At 40.6% G+C, this 14,273-nt stretch overlaps 3 protein-coding genes across 3 annotated transcripts; 1 reads left to right on the top strand and 2 right to left on the bottom strand.

The window, feature by feature from the left end:
• Positions 1 to 6,181: 6,181 nt before the first annotated feature.
• LOC128255565 (muscle-specific protein 20) lies at positions 6,182 to 7,319 on the top strand. Its single transcript, XM_052985229.1, has 3 exons — positions 6,182 to 6,342; positions 6,481 to 6,813; positions 6,883 to 7,319. The coding sequence occupies exons 1-3, from the start codon at positions 6,313 to 6,315 to the stop codon at positions 7,072 to 7,074; spliced, it is 555 nt and encodes a 184-aa protein (XP_052841189.1). The 5' UTR covers positions 6,182 to 6,312; the 3' UTR covers positions 7,075 to 7,319.
• A 1,054-nt stretch (positions 7,320 to 8,373) lies between these two features.
• Positions 8,374 to 10,585, bottom strand: LOC128255526 (uncharacterized). Its single transcript, XM_052985180.1, has 3 exons — positions 9,089 to 10,585; positions 8,873 to 8,969; positions 8,374 to 8,806 (listed from the first exon to the last, which is right to left on the bottom strand). Exons 1-3 carry the CDS (start codon positions 10,487 to 10,489, stop codon positions 8,409 to 8,411), a joined length of 1,896 nt encoding a protein of 631 aa, XP_052841140.1. The 5' UTR covers positions 10,490 to 10,585; the 3' UTR covers positions 8,374 to 8,408.
• A 549-nt stretch (positions 10,586 to 11,134) lies between these two features.
• On the bottom strand, positions 11,135 to 13,875 carry LOC128255539 (uncharacterized). The gene is given in 4 exon segments (XM_052985193.1): positions 11,135 to 11,546; positions 11,599 to 11,695; positions 12,101 to 13,704; positions 13,707 to 13,875. Coding segments are annotated over 4 exon segments (2,205 nt in total). The 5' UTR covers positions 13,837 to 13,875; the 3' UTR covers positions 11,135 to 11,172.
• Positions 13,876 to 14,273: the final 398 nt, after the last annotated feature.

Here is a 14,273-nt window from a genome sequence, read left to right as displayed (position 1 = left end):
TACCGTCTGCCAGAGCATCAACATTTTCCCGAGGCACGCGGCAAACTTTGCGCTCTGCAAGTTTTTCAATTTTGCCCGGCGTTGTCTTAACATTTATCTGCCCTTCGAGCTGTCAGTTCTTGTACAGAGATTTTTTTTGCCATGGTGTCCGGGTTGTTTTAGTTTTCTGTCAACGGTCATCCAACAGCGGATCCGGGGTCCCTGATACACAAAACCGAATAATATTACTTAAGTTGCATGGTACACTCTTCTGTTGAAGGGATAAGCCACTTTGTCATGGAATGTGCTTCAATTTGCAACTTTAAGTCGGTCACTACGTAGACAACAAAATGATGTACAAGCAAAAAACAAAAAACCTAAACAGATTTTAATGCCTGTTTTTTGTCGATTAAAAGGTATAGAATTTAAACTGCCAACGCAACACGCGGTAACTTTATTTTTTAATTTATTCTATTAGGGATAGTGTTGAAATTTAAATATAAAATGTATAATTTAGAAGGCTCTTATTCATAGAAGGTTTTGGGATAAAAATCTGTTACTGCATATTTTGAAAAGTCCTAAGAAAAAAATGCAAATCAACAAGAGTCTACATATTTTGTCTGATGTTGTTGTTCATTCTTAGAGCATTTACTGCGTCGGCACTGAATATTTATCATTTTTTCTACAAATTTTTTTTGTCTGTATTTGCATGTCGCTATGAATTCGATTAAAGGCCACGTTGTCCCATTCATGCGACTTTATTTATGGGCGATTCCAGCGACGGACGATGGTGATGCAATGCCACCCACTGGAAAATGTCCCAGACCAGCGGAATCAAATTGATATTTAAAAGCATATTTTTTGTAGATATCGCTCGGAAACCCAATTTAATTTAAATCATTATTATTATTGTTATGATGCTAAATAAATAATTAAAAGTGAACAGGCAACCTGCATAAATTAGGCACAGAAAACACAGTTGAAAAGCAATGGAAAACGGGTTAACTTTTTGTCTAGAAAAACGCAATCAATTGTGTTTTTCAACAAAAATATCATGGGAAAAACAATAAATATTGCCTTTGGAGTAGGAGAATAATTATGTATTATTATGTATAGGGAAAATAAGGGAAATCATTAATCGATTTTATCTGAAAATAGAAAAGATAAGTATTTATATACAATGATGGGAAGGTACTACATAGAATTTTGTACAAAGTACTTTTGAAAATAAGTACATAGGTACGTTAAAACGGTACACAGTTTATCAAGTATCTAATTAAAGTAAAATATATAAAAAAGGTAAATTTTTTCTTCTCCAAATTGCAGCTTATTTATGATATTGTGTATACGCTCTGATATTTAAATCTAGTTGTATAATAATGTGAAAATAAATATCTTATATCTTGCATATGCTTGGGAATTAACTTATCTTCAAGTTGCAGTGAAATTATAATATTTTTTATTAGCATATTCGCTAAAGAAATACAATAACGAATTCAGTAGTATTAACCTAATTTGAAAACAAAAATAACTACAAATATTTCAGTACTTATTTAGGTAAATGTTAACCTAGGTAAAGACTTTTGTTTAATACCTAAGCCAAGGCAAGGTATCATATGGGATTTATATGAACATTGGTAAATTTTGAATTGTAAAATGTCAGTAGCTGAAATCTTTCTAGAAAAGCAGTAAAATAAGTTTAATTTGAGCATTTATTTGATTCGACTATTTGAGTGCAATAAGGAAATGTTTAAACACTTTCCGGAAAGAGGAGTCCCCATAATTAGGCGCATAATGACTTCAAATTAGCATAGCTGTTAAAAATTGGATCCCAGTCATGAGAGTACCCTAATGCGGCACACATTGCCAGTTACAAATCGAGTTATGAATGACAGGCGACAACTTTTGTTCGAAACTTTTTTTGGAATGACGGTAGGAGGGTCCAGAACTCCTTGAGCCTACGGCTGGCGAACACTTTGTGCAAATTGATTTAGTGAAAATGCTGCTTTGAAGTCAGCCTTCACCGCCAGCCAGTCAATTTGTCGAAATGGAAAGTTTTGCGATGCGGGGGAGTGGCCTAAACCTCATTACACGCTCCTAGTAAGTAGCCTAGCAGCCAGCTTTAAAGTGTTAGCCAGGAAATTCAATTAGGCCAGGCCATTCTATGGTCCCGTAGCGATTTCCCACTCGGGACATTCAGAGTCCAGGAGTCAGCGGTGCGTGATGTTGAAATATTGACAAAGTTTTCGCATTCGACCATTGGGACAAGCGATTTCGGGTTTAGCTTTTCGATTATTACTTGGGGCAATATTTGCCGATTTTATTTCGGGTCAGACATCTCGCCCTTTGGCCACTGCTGACTTGGTCATAAACTGGAGAATAGTCACAGTTGAATTATTGATTAAAACGCTGGCTGCTCACTCGCCATTTTGGGCTTTTACTTTTGGCGCCCAAACAAACCGTCTTTGCACATATACATTTCTATTATATTATTTTCACCTTCCATATTCTCGACCAGCTGGTGAGGCAGACCTTTTTGTTGCGGTTAAGTGCTCGGCATCCTGCTTGCGGTCCTGCTGAATTTCTAATTAACCTTTTTCTGGTTTTTGCGGGGCGAAGTCTGGGCCACACCCACACCCACGGTATCATTTATCTGAGGCACTCGTCTCAAGATATTGGGCGAAAGCCAAACAAAAAGCAAGAGAACCGACCAAGCAAACATCTGACAACCAATAAACAAAAAAGTTCAAAAGATTCCGTATCGCAATAATTGTTGAAGCAAGTTTGGAACAAATGAAAAACTTTATTGGAAATGGAATTAGAAATACTGTTGAGAGTTTAATAAAATCTTTATAAGCCAGTATTTGGAGTCTTAATATAAAGGCTTTCATCTGAAATTTAAATAAAACAAAAAAAAAATAAAATAGAATTCAGCATCTAGCACTAACTTTTTATGTTTTAGTTATTACGTTAATTCATAAAAAATTTAGTTTTATACAACTGATTATTGTTCTTTAGGATAATGCTTATAAAATAATAAATTTGTAGAATTTGTTGCACAGGACTTACAGGAATTTTTTTAAAACACAATTAAAATGGCAAAGTTAAATCAAATGATTTTTAAATTTTTGGAGTATAACATAGCTTAGTTTTCATTTAAGCAAATTGACCCTCCTGTAAAAAGTGTATGGAAATAATTTGCTCACTAAATAAATGCAAATTGAATGCAAAGGCTAGCCAAAAGTCCCACCAAAAACTCTTTACAGCTTGTGTTTTGATTTTTTTCGGACGAATTGTGAAGACTACAATATTGGCAAAAGGTAAAAACTATATATATCAGAGATTATTTTCTGCCAACATTGTGTGAACCATGTTTTTTCGACGACAATAGTGAAAATGGGAAATTTATTTAATTGCTTTTGTCGCAAGGAACGGGAAAATGTCTACAAAAATTATGGGAAACTTATAAATAACTATTCTATGCCATGACCGCGGCGAATCGAGTGTTTATTTTCGTTAGCAAAATGACGACATTGGGCATGATTTTCCAATTAAATGTTAAGCTTAAATAAATAATATGTCTATTCATAGCCGGCCAGCTCATTGGCAATGGGGCACGAATTCAGTCAGTATCTGTTCGAATCGATGCTGTTCGTTGCTGTTCGTTGCTGTTTGTTGTCTGGGCTTTGTTTATAAATGAAATTGCAGTCTGCAAACTCGGCCGCTTGACTCAATTTCCGTTTCCGCCCAGCTTCACTGTAAGCCAGCGGAAGCGACACAAATGCCAGCAAGTGGTTGCTGCCCCAAGGGCGGGATCCTTTCCCCAACGACCTAATTTTCGCTTGACTTCATCTCGGATATGCGATGCCATTTTTGGGCTATTGTAGGCTGGCCATTTGGGGCGCAGGCCTTGGCCTTTGTGGAGTTTTTATGCTGATTTATGGGAATATAATCCCGACTAACTTAGCGCCTGCAAAATGGTTTCCCGCCAGGATGTTTGCACACTCGAATCTAATTCTCCGGGACACAAACAGACCCAAGACGTATGTGTGTGCCCTATGTGCAATTTGGCCAAAACGATGCTGGCTGATGAGGATGCATGGGAAGGGGAAGGGGAAAGGGAAGGGGAAGGGGACCCAAGGGTCCGGATAAACATTTAATCAGGCGTGTGTTTGAATTGCAATTCAACTGAGGACTGTGCTCTCGCATGTTCTCGAGAGCCCCGTATCGTAATTGAATTTGATTCTTTCACTTACAGCTCTGGCTTTTTTGGCCCGTATCCCCATCCTCAGCTCATGCAATTACAATAATTTAATTGCCATGAAAAATGGCCGCACATCTGCAGGGCATTAATTAAATTTTTCGTGAAGACAATAGTCAAAACCCAGCCTCCGGCAAATTTAATTCACTTTAATGGCCGCAATTGCGGCTCCACCGAGTATTTGGTAATTAAAAAAAAAAACGTAAGACAGCGGTCCGTCGAAGTGCCGCGGGCGAAGGAGGCGGTAAAAATAAACGAACACGCCACTGTTTTGGGGGCGCGAGAAAAACCAAGAAAAGCCTGGAAAATCTCAACTATTTCGGTTCCACCTGTTCGGGACTGAGAATATGTGTAGAAATAGTTGTGTTACCCAGAGCACAAATCCGTCGCGCCTTTTACGTGTGTGCCGGGGATTTTCCGAGTGTTATCGAAATTGTATCCGCTCTAGCAGAAGAATTTTCCCCGCCCGAAATAGATGTCGCTGTCCGATTTGTTTGTTAGGCTTTCTTCCCTCCGACTCACTTTAATAAAATATTCATTTTTGTTGGGCGGGGGGCACGAACTTTGACAGTTCCAAGTCGCCTTGACTTGTCCTCTTCACTTTATTGCCCTCTTGTTGTGATTTTGAGGGAATGTTTGGGTGCCTTTTGGCGCTGATGTCTGTCCTCTAACAAAGTGCTTTTCAATAACACAAGGCGCATAATTCAAGTTAATTGTCTGCTCATAAAATAATCGCTGGCCTTGTGTTTTTGAATATTTTGTAAATGGTTCTCAGTCTTGTTGCGATGCTTGGTAATCTGAATTTATACCCATTAACAGATTATAATTGCGGTTTATTGCTAATTTTATGGATTAAGTGTATAGGGGAAATTTTTATATGTTTACAAAAGAATTATGAGAGTGAGCTCGGATTAATCAGTTTGTTAATTAAACAATTTTCTTTCTGTGTTGATCGAAAACAAACAACAGAAAGTGAATAAAGCAATAACAAAGCATATAAGAAGTCTCATTAAAAAAGAGTTTTTTTTTTTTTTTTATGTCGCCCCAGCAAAAAATGCAATAAGTGAATGCTGCAAGGCGCATCGTTTTAAAAAAGTAAGAAATTAATTTGTGAAAATATTATTATTCTAAAAAAATATAAGCTGTTTTGTTTTTAATTAGTATTTATCTTTCCCTATTTGTATTATCTTCGATTGTTGGTACTAAAAAAACCCAACCAAATTTATAAAACTTTAATAAATCGATTTGTCACTATTTGTGAAAGTGAATCTTTGCCACAGTACCTTAAAGTAAAGAACAAAATGGTCTGCTTAAAAAAAAAATGAAATAGAAACATGGCAGTGCCCAATTATCCAGTTATTTTGGGCTGCATTTTTTGTATTTTAGGAAATATTTTTTGCATTACTCTTATAGTTGTGCTTTCAGAAAAGGAAATGAATTTTCTGTTTAATAAGAAAACGATGATTAAAACTTTTGGGGCAACCTTTATGCCCCTGATTTTCTAGATTGACATCTGGAGGATGTGTCGCTCGATAAGAACCAATTTGCTGCCATTTTTAATTATGACCCAATGCATGCCATTGGAAATTACGAGCAACGAATGCACGCGCAAGAAATGACAGCGTCAGGACAGCAGCTTGCTGGCCTGGTCAAGTCCGAAAAAATGCGATTAACATGCAAATGAGCAGCGCATTTTGAAGAGCATCGTGTGCACACAGACTCATTTCCATCGATTGTTCATGTGTTAAAATTATTAGGCATTCGTTGTGGTCGCTGCTTTGGATTTTTCCTTTTACTCGGCCGATGATGATCTAAAATTATAACGCACGACTCATGCGAGGGAGACGGGCAAAGTCGGCGTTCTGAACATATAGAACGCCCACGCCTCACAATTTCACACACTCGACTCCGAAATTCGGATATATTTTTGGAAAATTCTTGAACAAATCTGTCGGAGAACGCTCTCTCGCGCTTTAAAAGCCGCATACGCCCCGTTGGCTGGCATCAGTGTTAGCTTGTCAGAGCTTTATTGAAGATCCCACAGAAACCGAACCCAAAGCCAAAAATCAAACATGTCTCTTGAGCGTGCCGTTCGTGCCAAGGTGAATACTTAAGCAGTGCGAAATGAAAAGATCCTTAAAAAAAATGTCACAAAAAAAAAGTGAAATAAAAGTGAACATGGACGACAATTGGTGAATTTACGTGACTAAAGTTTTGTTTTGTTTCTTCAATCCACCTAGATTGCCGGCAAGCGCAATCCCGAGATGGACAAGGAGGCCCAGGAGTGGATTGAGGCCATCATCAACGAGAAGTTCCCCGCCGGCCAGTCCTACGAGGATGTGCTCAAGGACGGTCAGGTGCTGTGCAAGCTGATCAATGTCCTGGCCCCCAACTCGGTGCCCAAGGTCAACTCCTCGGGCGGCCAGTTCAAGTTCATGGAGAACATCAACAACTTCCAGAAGGCCCTGAAGGAGTACGGTGTGCCCGACATCGATGTCTTCCAGACCGTCGATCTGTACGAGAAGAAGGACATTGCCAACGTGACCAACACCATCTTCGCCCTCGGCCGTGCTGTAAGTTTTGAATCTTATTGAATGTGTTGGTGAGCGCTTTTTTAACCGGTTGATTTTGGACCTATGCAGACCTACAAGCACGCCGACTTCAAGGGTCCCTTCCTGGGCCCCAAGCCCGCCGACGAGTGCAAGCGCGACTTCACCGAAGAGCAGCTGAAGGCCGGCCAGACCATCGTGGGTCTGCAGGCCGGCTCCAACAAGGGAGCCACCCAGGCTGGCCAGAACATCGGCGCCGGCCGCAAGATCCTGCTCGGCAAGTAAGCGCCAGGAGGTCCACACACACACACACACACTTTTCTACACACGTATTCTAAGTGAACACACCCATATCTATTTTGTATGATGAAACATGAACACAAGAAAATTCCTCACCAAAGCAAAACTCCAAACACCAAAACACTCACACAAACAACACATTAAAGCAACGCAAAGGCTTGTCGCCTTTAATTAAGTATACGCCTAAGTTAATCTATTTATGAGTAAAATAAAGTAATTCAAAAATCCCAGTTTTCGACTTTCCGATCACCTCTATAACCTTGAGTTCTCTACGATCTTGCTGTCTTGTTGTTTTTTGTGTGGGTGTAGACACTTTATTTATCTGCCTATGGTGCGTTCTAAAAATGAATTTTATACGTATAGATATATATATATCATCGTATCAACGTTATAAACCAAACATAAACACACTCCGATGAGTGTGTGCGATGTGAAAAATTCCGCTGAAGCGTGTCGAGGTCACAGCATCACCGATGGCCAGAGTTAACATCAGATTGGGCATCTATACACGTCTATATCTAAGGATAGGAATTTGCCCGAAACGAATGCCTAAACTCACCTGTCCGAGGCGTGAAATTGTTCACTCTAAAAAAACACACACAGGCAACTGTGTATCGCAGGTGCAACTATGATGGTGCCAAAAATTAGAAAAGCAAGACAGCTCTTGAGAATATAATTCACGCCCTCGCCTGCCTCTTGCATCCATTGATTGGTTGTAGATTGTTATTCCGCAAAAAAAGTCTTGAAATTAATTTTTTTTATATTCAGTAGATATACAAAACATTATTGAACAAAATTCAAAACCCAAAGTTAAAGGGGCCTGGCAGCCATTTTGCATTTTCGTTTAATGATTTATGCAGTCCTTAAGTGAAATATTAGTTTTGGCTAATTGAAGCGTAATAAGTTCGTGTGCATTTGAAACTCAAAAAGTGCTCAAGAAAGATGATTAAGAGCAAAGCGTGCCAAATTCCGAATTGTTATTTTTAGAATTTCAAATTTTCCAACAATTGCTCAAAATATTAATGAGAACAACCAAACGGTATTTCCACTTGGTTTCTTTTTGTTCAACATATAGTAGGAATAAATAAACGCAGGCATATAAATAACAAACTTGACAGTGAAAATATTTGGGATATATATTTTTTATAATGGTCCATTAAGAGATTTTCTGTGCCGATTCGGGGTTATAATTGATGCATGAACTTATGAGTAGGAAGTCATGTATTTTCCGCTTACCCAATTAAGCATGTTGTTTATAGTATTAAGGAATGACAAACATTGAGATATTTTTGTGAAAAAATGTATTTAGCTTAAAACTGTTAGGAATCCAAATGAAATAGACTTTTCGTTGTATCTGGCAACACAGTTCGAAGGTGACTGTTAAGGGATCTCAGGGTTTGCTTCAAACTGGCGACCCGTTCTTCCTTTTCTCGAATATAGTCTACAGTGCGATCATAGTCGTACATCAAAGCGGGCATCGCCAATATACCACCCTGGTAGGTCAACTCATTTATTCGACCCCTAATCTTTTTGCGTTCCAGTTTCGCCCGATACAGCTTGGTCTTTACGTCCTTTTTAATATTATTCTTTTCTATAAGTTTGATCTTCAGTTCAGCTATTCTGTTCTTGAGTGCAAGGGACTTCTCACGATTATGCTTGATCAGATGCAATTCCGTGTAATAGTGGCTACGCTGCTTCTTTAAATCAAGGTTTCGATCTGGTTGAGTTTTAAAAATAAAATATCTTTGATAATTGGAGACAGGAGTGTTTTGAAAACTTTTACCTTCAATCTTCTTCTCTAATCCTAACGTCTTTGTTTGTACCATTATGAAGTCTTTCATGCTTACACCGTCGCAAACCATTTCTAGCTCTTTAATTTTCTAAGGAGAGAATGATTGGGTATTTTTTGTGTATAATAAATTAATAATAATATATAAAAACTACCTAATAAATATAAAAAAATACTCATATAATGACAACTTCACTGAGATATACCTACTTCCGTTATTTGACCCAATGTGTGTTTCTGTGAGATGAGCAAAAGGCGGGTGTCGCTGATCCTGTTCCGCAGTTCGGCCATCAGCCGCAGCTCGCGGGCAACCAGACGCTTGAAGAAGTCGGTCTCGGCATCCGGACGGATCAGGAGACGTCTCACGGTCTGCTCCAGATGCGCCTCCGTGCCGGAGACGATGTGCATGGCATGGCCGAGGTCCAACGAAGCCTTGGTCATCAAAATGCCGCATTTCTCCTTGACCTTGGTCAGGCGCTCTTGGGCGTAGGACAAATAGGCCAGAGCTTGGTCGTGACGGGATGCGTATGCCATCTCCTCGTTCAGGGGCAAATCGGCAAAGGGTCGCTGGTTCTTGGAGCGACGGTAGTAGTCTATCACCCGTTCCTGGAGCTGCCTGTGACTATCGTTCACCACGATGTGGTCATGCACGTCCCTCTGCAGGAAGACCAGCAGCTTCTCCTTGTCCAGGCTCTTTCGGATATACTCGTCCGTATCCTTGCGCTCTTCTACCACAACACTTTTAATCATGTCGTTAAGAAAATCGAGAACAACTTGTTGCGTCTCCTTAGCCCGAAGTTCAACACTAGCGTCGGCTTCTGGCACTGCGCTTTTTTCCTGCTGGTCAGCAAAGTAGCTCTCGAAGTCCATGTCCTTTTGGGAATCCATTTCCGCGGGGTCAGAAAATGGAACCTCCTCTATAATCTCGTCCGATGAGGATTCTCTTAGTGACCTTGAGCTGATTTGATTTCCCATGGATGTCTGGGAATCGCTGTGTGATTCGCCAGACTCCCCCTCAACCGAATCGAAATCATTATCGGCGATGCTTAATCGTTGGGATTTTACTGACTGAGATCTTATGGATTTTGCATCTGGTTCCGGCTCCGTGGGTAGCGAAATATCGGAAAGACTGGGAACCAGCATTAGCGTTTTGACCGCCATCTTCATGGGATCGATGCTGCGTTTGCGTCCGGTCTCTGGGTCTTCTGGCTCCGATTCTGAGGAGGATTCGATGGGAACGGGTGAATCTTCGCCTTCATCATTAGCTGTTTCCAAAGCCGTTGTGAGGGCGGCCACGTCGGAGTACCGAGTTGTTCTTCCGGCTTCACTTTCGACATCATCTTCGAGCTTGGACCACAACAAGTGCTCCTCCTCTTCCTCCTTTTCCGATATGGACTGGACTTCCAGGATCTTCTCCTCCTCCTTCTCGCGCTCCCTTAGTCGCTTCTTGACTTCCCTCAGTATCAGCAATTTTTCCTCCTTCTCAGCGCTTTTCACCATCTCCTCACTGGACGGCGTGGATTGTGTGGACACATTTTCGTGAATGGATGCTTCTTCTCCCGATGAAGCTGCGGGAATGAGTTCAGCTAAGACTGTTTCCGTCAATGACATCTTCTAGCTGAAGCTCTGTATTAGTCTCAGATTCCATTGGTGAGGTATATTTGAATTAGTTTTTATAATATAATTATTTTTATTTTATATTTTTAGGGTAGTTTTAAAACACCTTTTGCTTTTTTTATATATGCATGTATTTTTTAGTGTTTTTTTTTTTATAGTATTGAGTTGTGTGTGTACTCGTGTGTATTTGTTTTGTGAGTGAAGCCTAACCGCTTTGATTGACATTCATTTTCAAGGAGCACCTAGCGATCACATTCGAATGGATTTTAATTTTAATAGCTATTTAACTATGAAAGTTGTTAAAACTTTGCAGCTTTAAACTTACTTTACTAAACTTACACTAAAGAACACTAAAGAACCCTTCCTAAAATGTTTCATATATAAATAGATAAGTAAACATCCATGTGTTTAATAGTATTATTTTCAAAAATTACCCTCTGATGAATTAAAAACATTTTAAAGTTTTAAAATGTGGAAATTGCATTTTTTAACTACGAAAATAATTTTTCAAGCTTTGTTAAAATTTTTTTTTTCTTGAGTAAAACTATTTTTATTTAACCAAAGATTTCTCTATTTACAAGCTGTTACCCCTCTGAAAAAATAAAATAAGTACTTGTATCATAAATTTGTTAAAATGAATTGTAATGTTTATTTGATTCTTCAGATGCCAGCAGTTTCTACACACTTCTTCCTTCTACTAGGCTGATCCGTCGTGCCAGTGCCTTCATGGTCTCCCTGAGCTTGGACACGGTGTCCTCCTTCTCCTTCAGACGCACCATGGTTTGGTCGAAGTCGTACATCAGCGATGGCATCGCCAGAATGCCGCCCTGGAAGGTCAGATCCCTGGACTGCTGGCGCATCTTGGTGCGCTCCAGTTTCACGTCGTAGAGTTCTTTTCGCAGGACCCGCTGCCTGTCCACAGCGTTCTTCAGCACGGTCTTCTGGAGGTCAAACTTTTCGGCCAGGGCTAAAGCCTTCTCCCGGTTGTGCCGAATGAGATGCACGTTCATGAGGTACTGCGTGCGCATCTTCTTCAGATCAAGGTTGCGTTCTGGGTTCGAAACAGGGGCATTGGTTTCAGCTGGTGGTTAACAGAAGCTTACCTTCGATTTTCTTCTCTAGCGCAAACACTTCATTTTGCACCGCTATGAAGTCATTTATGCTCAAGGTGTCGCTCACCGTTTCCAATTCAGTGATTTTCTAGGGCGGACAATAAAATAATAAATGAAACTATAAGTTAATAAAGAATATGCGGTCAGATGGATACTAATATTTAGATTTTAATGGCTTTTGAAGAAGATTTCGGTACAAAATTTGCAAATTTTTTACGTTTTTGCTAAAAATTGTTATTTACCAGGATTTAAAATCGAATCGAATTTAATGATTCCAGTTTGTGGTAAAATATATATATATATTTCGTTTAACATGGCTTTGAAGCAGATAACGTTATTGTTAATAACGATTATGAAACCGGTTCTAAAGCTGTTTCTTTTTTTTTCTTTAAAAATTCTCATACACAAACAGTGCCGACTGTTAGTTTAAAAAACAGCTTTCTCTAGAAATTCAAATCTACTCTTAACCCTTGTCTATTTGTAGTCTACTCACGCCCAGTATGTGACCCAAGGTGTGTTTTCTGGTGATTAGGAACAGCCTCGTGTCGCTGATCTCGTTCCGCTTGCCGGCCATGAGCCTCAGCTCTCGATCGACAAGGCGTCGCATGATTTCCGAGTCCGACCGGACCAGGTGCGTCCGGAAAGTGTCCTCCAAGTGCTGCTCCGTGAACGAGGCGACGCTCTGGGCTGAGTGGAGATCCAGGATCACAGTGTTCATGCCGAGGGCGTGCTTGTGCTTGGCCACATCCAGCCGTTCCTTAAGGCTGTCCAGCTGGCCCAGGGCATTCATGTAGCGGACGGAATAGCGCTTTTCGTTTTCCGGCGAGAGGGCCTGGAAAACACGGTTGTTGCGGTTCCGCTTGTAGTACTCAACGAGCCGGCTGCCCACCATTTCGTTGGTGAACTTCTCGTACATATATTGGTCGGTGACTTTCAAGAGCTCTTTTATTAGCTTCTCCTTGTCGAATTTCGCGCGAAGCACATTATCCACGTTCATGTTATCCGACTTTTTGGCCGTCTCCTCGATAAGATCGTACAGCAATTCGTGGACAGCCATCTGGATCTCGTGAGCACGCCTAATGGCTGAATCCGCTGTTTCCATGACATCAACGAATCCCACATGTGTTAGGGCATCGAAATCATCCAAAGTGGCGACTTTTTTTTGGGGCACAGCCGTGGGCGGGAGATCGGCGAATTCAGGTATGTCGGACATGAGGGAAATCTGATCGTCGGCAGCCACCTCTTCATCCAGCTGCTCGTTGTCCAATTCGGCAAGCGATTCTTGTTCCGAGCTGGCACTGGAGCTATAATTAGAGGTAGGATCCGCGAAGAAGCCGTGATCCTTCAAGCTGCAGGTGGATTTAATCCGCGATAGCTGAGCCGACAGTTCGTGCTCCTCCGATATGTCCGACAGACTGGGCACATCGAAATTCCGCAGAAAGTGTGTCTTTAACTGGACGGAATCGGGGTCAGCCGGACTCAACGGTCTCGTCGATATGACGCTCATGGCAGCCATGCTCACCGAATCGTCCCAATCGTCATACTTTGGATCCTTGTAGAATATATTTGCATCATCTGGTGCGCTGGAGAAGCCGTGGGGCGGAAATAGGTCCACCATTTTGTGGGACTGGAATTTAACGTACAGTTCCTGCTCTGACTCATCCGACGACTCAAACTCGACGTCGTCGTTGGAGGCTGTATCAAAGCCAACACCAACATCGTCCATCGGTTCCTCGTGTTTCTCATCCTCATCCTCATCTTCTTCCTCCACTTTATCCTTCATCTCCTCGTCCTCATTCGCTTCGAGACTAATTCCTGGTACTTGGATTTTCGAGAGTGTGAATCGTGTGGTGGCGAAATTCTTCAAGCGCTCCTTTCGCTCCCTTTTCATCATCTCCCTAGCAGCCTCCGGCGAAAGATCATCTGTGGCTTCCACCATTTCGCCTTCCAGGCCGGTTGATTCGGAAGCCAAGTGCTCGGAGGTTACTGTTTCCTGGCCCTCCTCCGACTCCGGCTCCAACTCGGTTGCAAGGGGAGCCTGCTCCTGGACATTGATTCCACTGGCTGTTGGTTGGATGATTTCCTCCGGCTTGGAATCTCTTGCGGCTCGACGTCAGGCTCAGGGGGTAAGACCACATTGGAAATCTCAACTTCCCCGTGATCTGCTGATTCCTCGGTGGCCTCAACTACTGGCACGACTTCCTCCGCGGATTCGGGGTTTTGTTCCATGGTGGATATTTTTGTCTTGTTGGTTTAATTAGTTTTTATTCTTTATTTTATATTTTTATGTTTTTTTTGTGTTTTTTTGTGTTGTTTTTTTCTGTGTTTTGTGTGGTGTTTGTGGGTAAGAGTTTTTTGTGTGTGTTTCAGGTTCCTTATAGTTGTGACATATAACTCAAAAGTTCGAATATGCAAAAAGTAAATTATAAAGGTTTGCTTCAATTAATTTATTTTAAACAATATAATATACAATTACTAATTATTATCTATTATTATTATCTACTTATACAAAAGGTTAAAGCAAATTAAATATAGTTGCATACTTTTAGGCTTAAATGATAAGTACAAATATATTTTTTTTGGTTTTTCAAAAAAAAAGATTTTAAACAAAGTCATGAATTATAATTAAAATAATTGTATTCATATACTAATTCTGTTTTAAAGTC

Source organism: Drosophila gunungcola, assembly GCF_025200985.1.
Source record: "Drosophila gunungcola strain Sukarami chromosome 2R unlocalized genomic scaffold, Dgunungcola_SK_2 000011F, whole genome shotgun sequence".
Lineage (NCBI taxonomy): Eukaryota > Metazoa > Arthropoda > Insecta > Diptera > Drosophilidae > Drosophila > Drosophila gunungcola.
This window is presented reverse-complemented; position numbering and strand designations above follow the sequence as displayed.

What these genes read in the sequence shown, in the direction of transcription:
- LOC128255526 (XM_052985180.1), bottom strand. Translation starts at nt 10,489, where the DNA reads ATGTCATTGACGGAAACAGTCTTAGCTGAACTCATTCCCGCAGCTTCA. An exon ending in CATTGGGTCAAATAACGGAA is followed by an intron (nt 8,970 to 9,088) that starts GTAGGTATATCT and finishes TTCTCTCCTTAG; the next exon opens with AAAATTAAAGAGCTAGAAAT. An exon ending in ATTAGAGAAGAAGATTGAAG is followed by an intron (nt 8,807 to 8,872) that starts GTAAAAGTTTTC and finishes AAACTCAACCAG; the next exon opens with ATCGAAACCTTGATTTAAAG.
- LOC128255565 (XM_052985229.1), top strand. Translation starts at nt 6,313, where the DNA reads ATGTCTCTTGAGCGTGCCGTTCGTGCCAAG. An exon ending in AGCGTGCCGTTCGTGCCAAG is followed by an intron (nt 6,343 to 6,480) that starts GTGAATACTTAA and finishes CAATCCACCTAG; the next exon opens with ATTGCCGGCAAGCGCAATCC. An exon ending in TCTTCGCCCTCGGCCGTGCT is followed by an intron (nt 6,814 to 6,882) that starts GTAAGTTTTGAA and finishes GGACCTATGCAG; the next exon opens with ACCTACAAGCACGCCGACTT.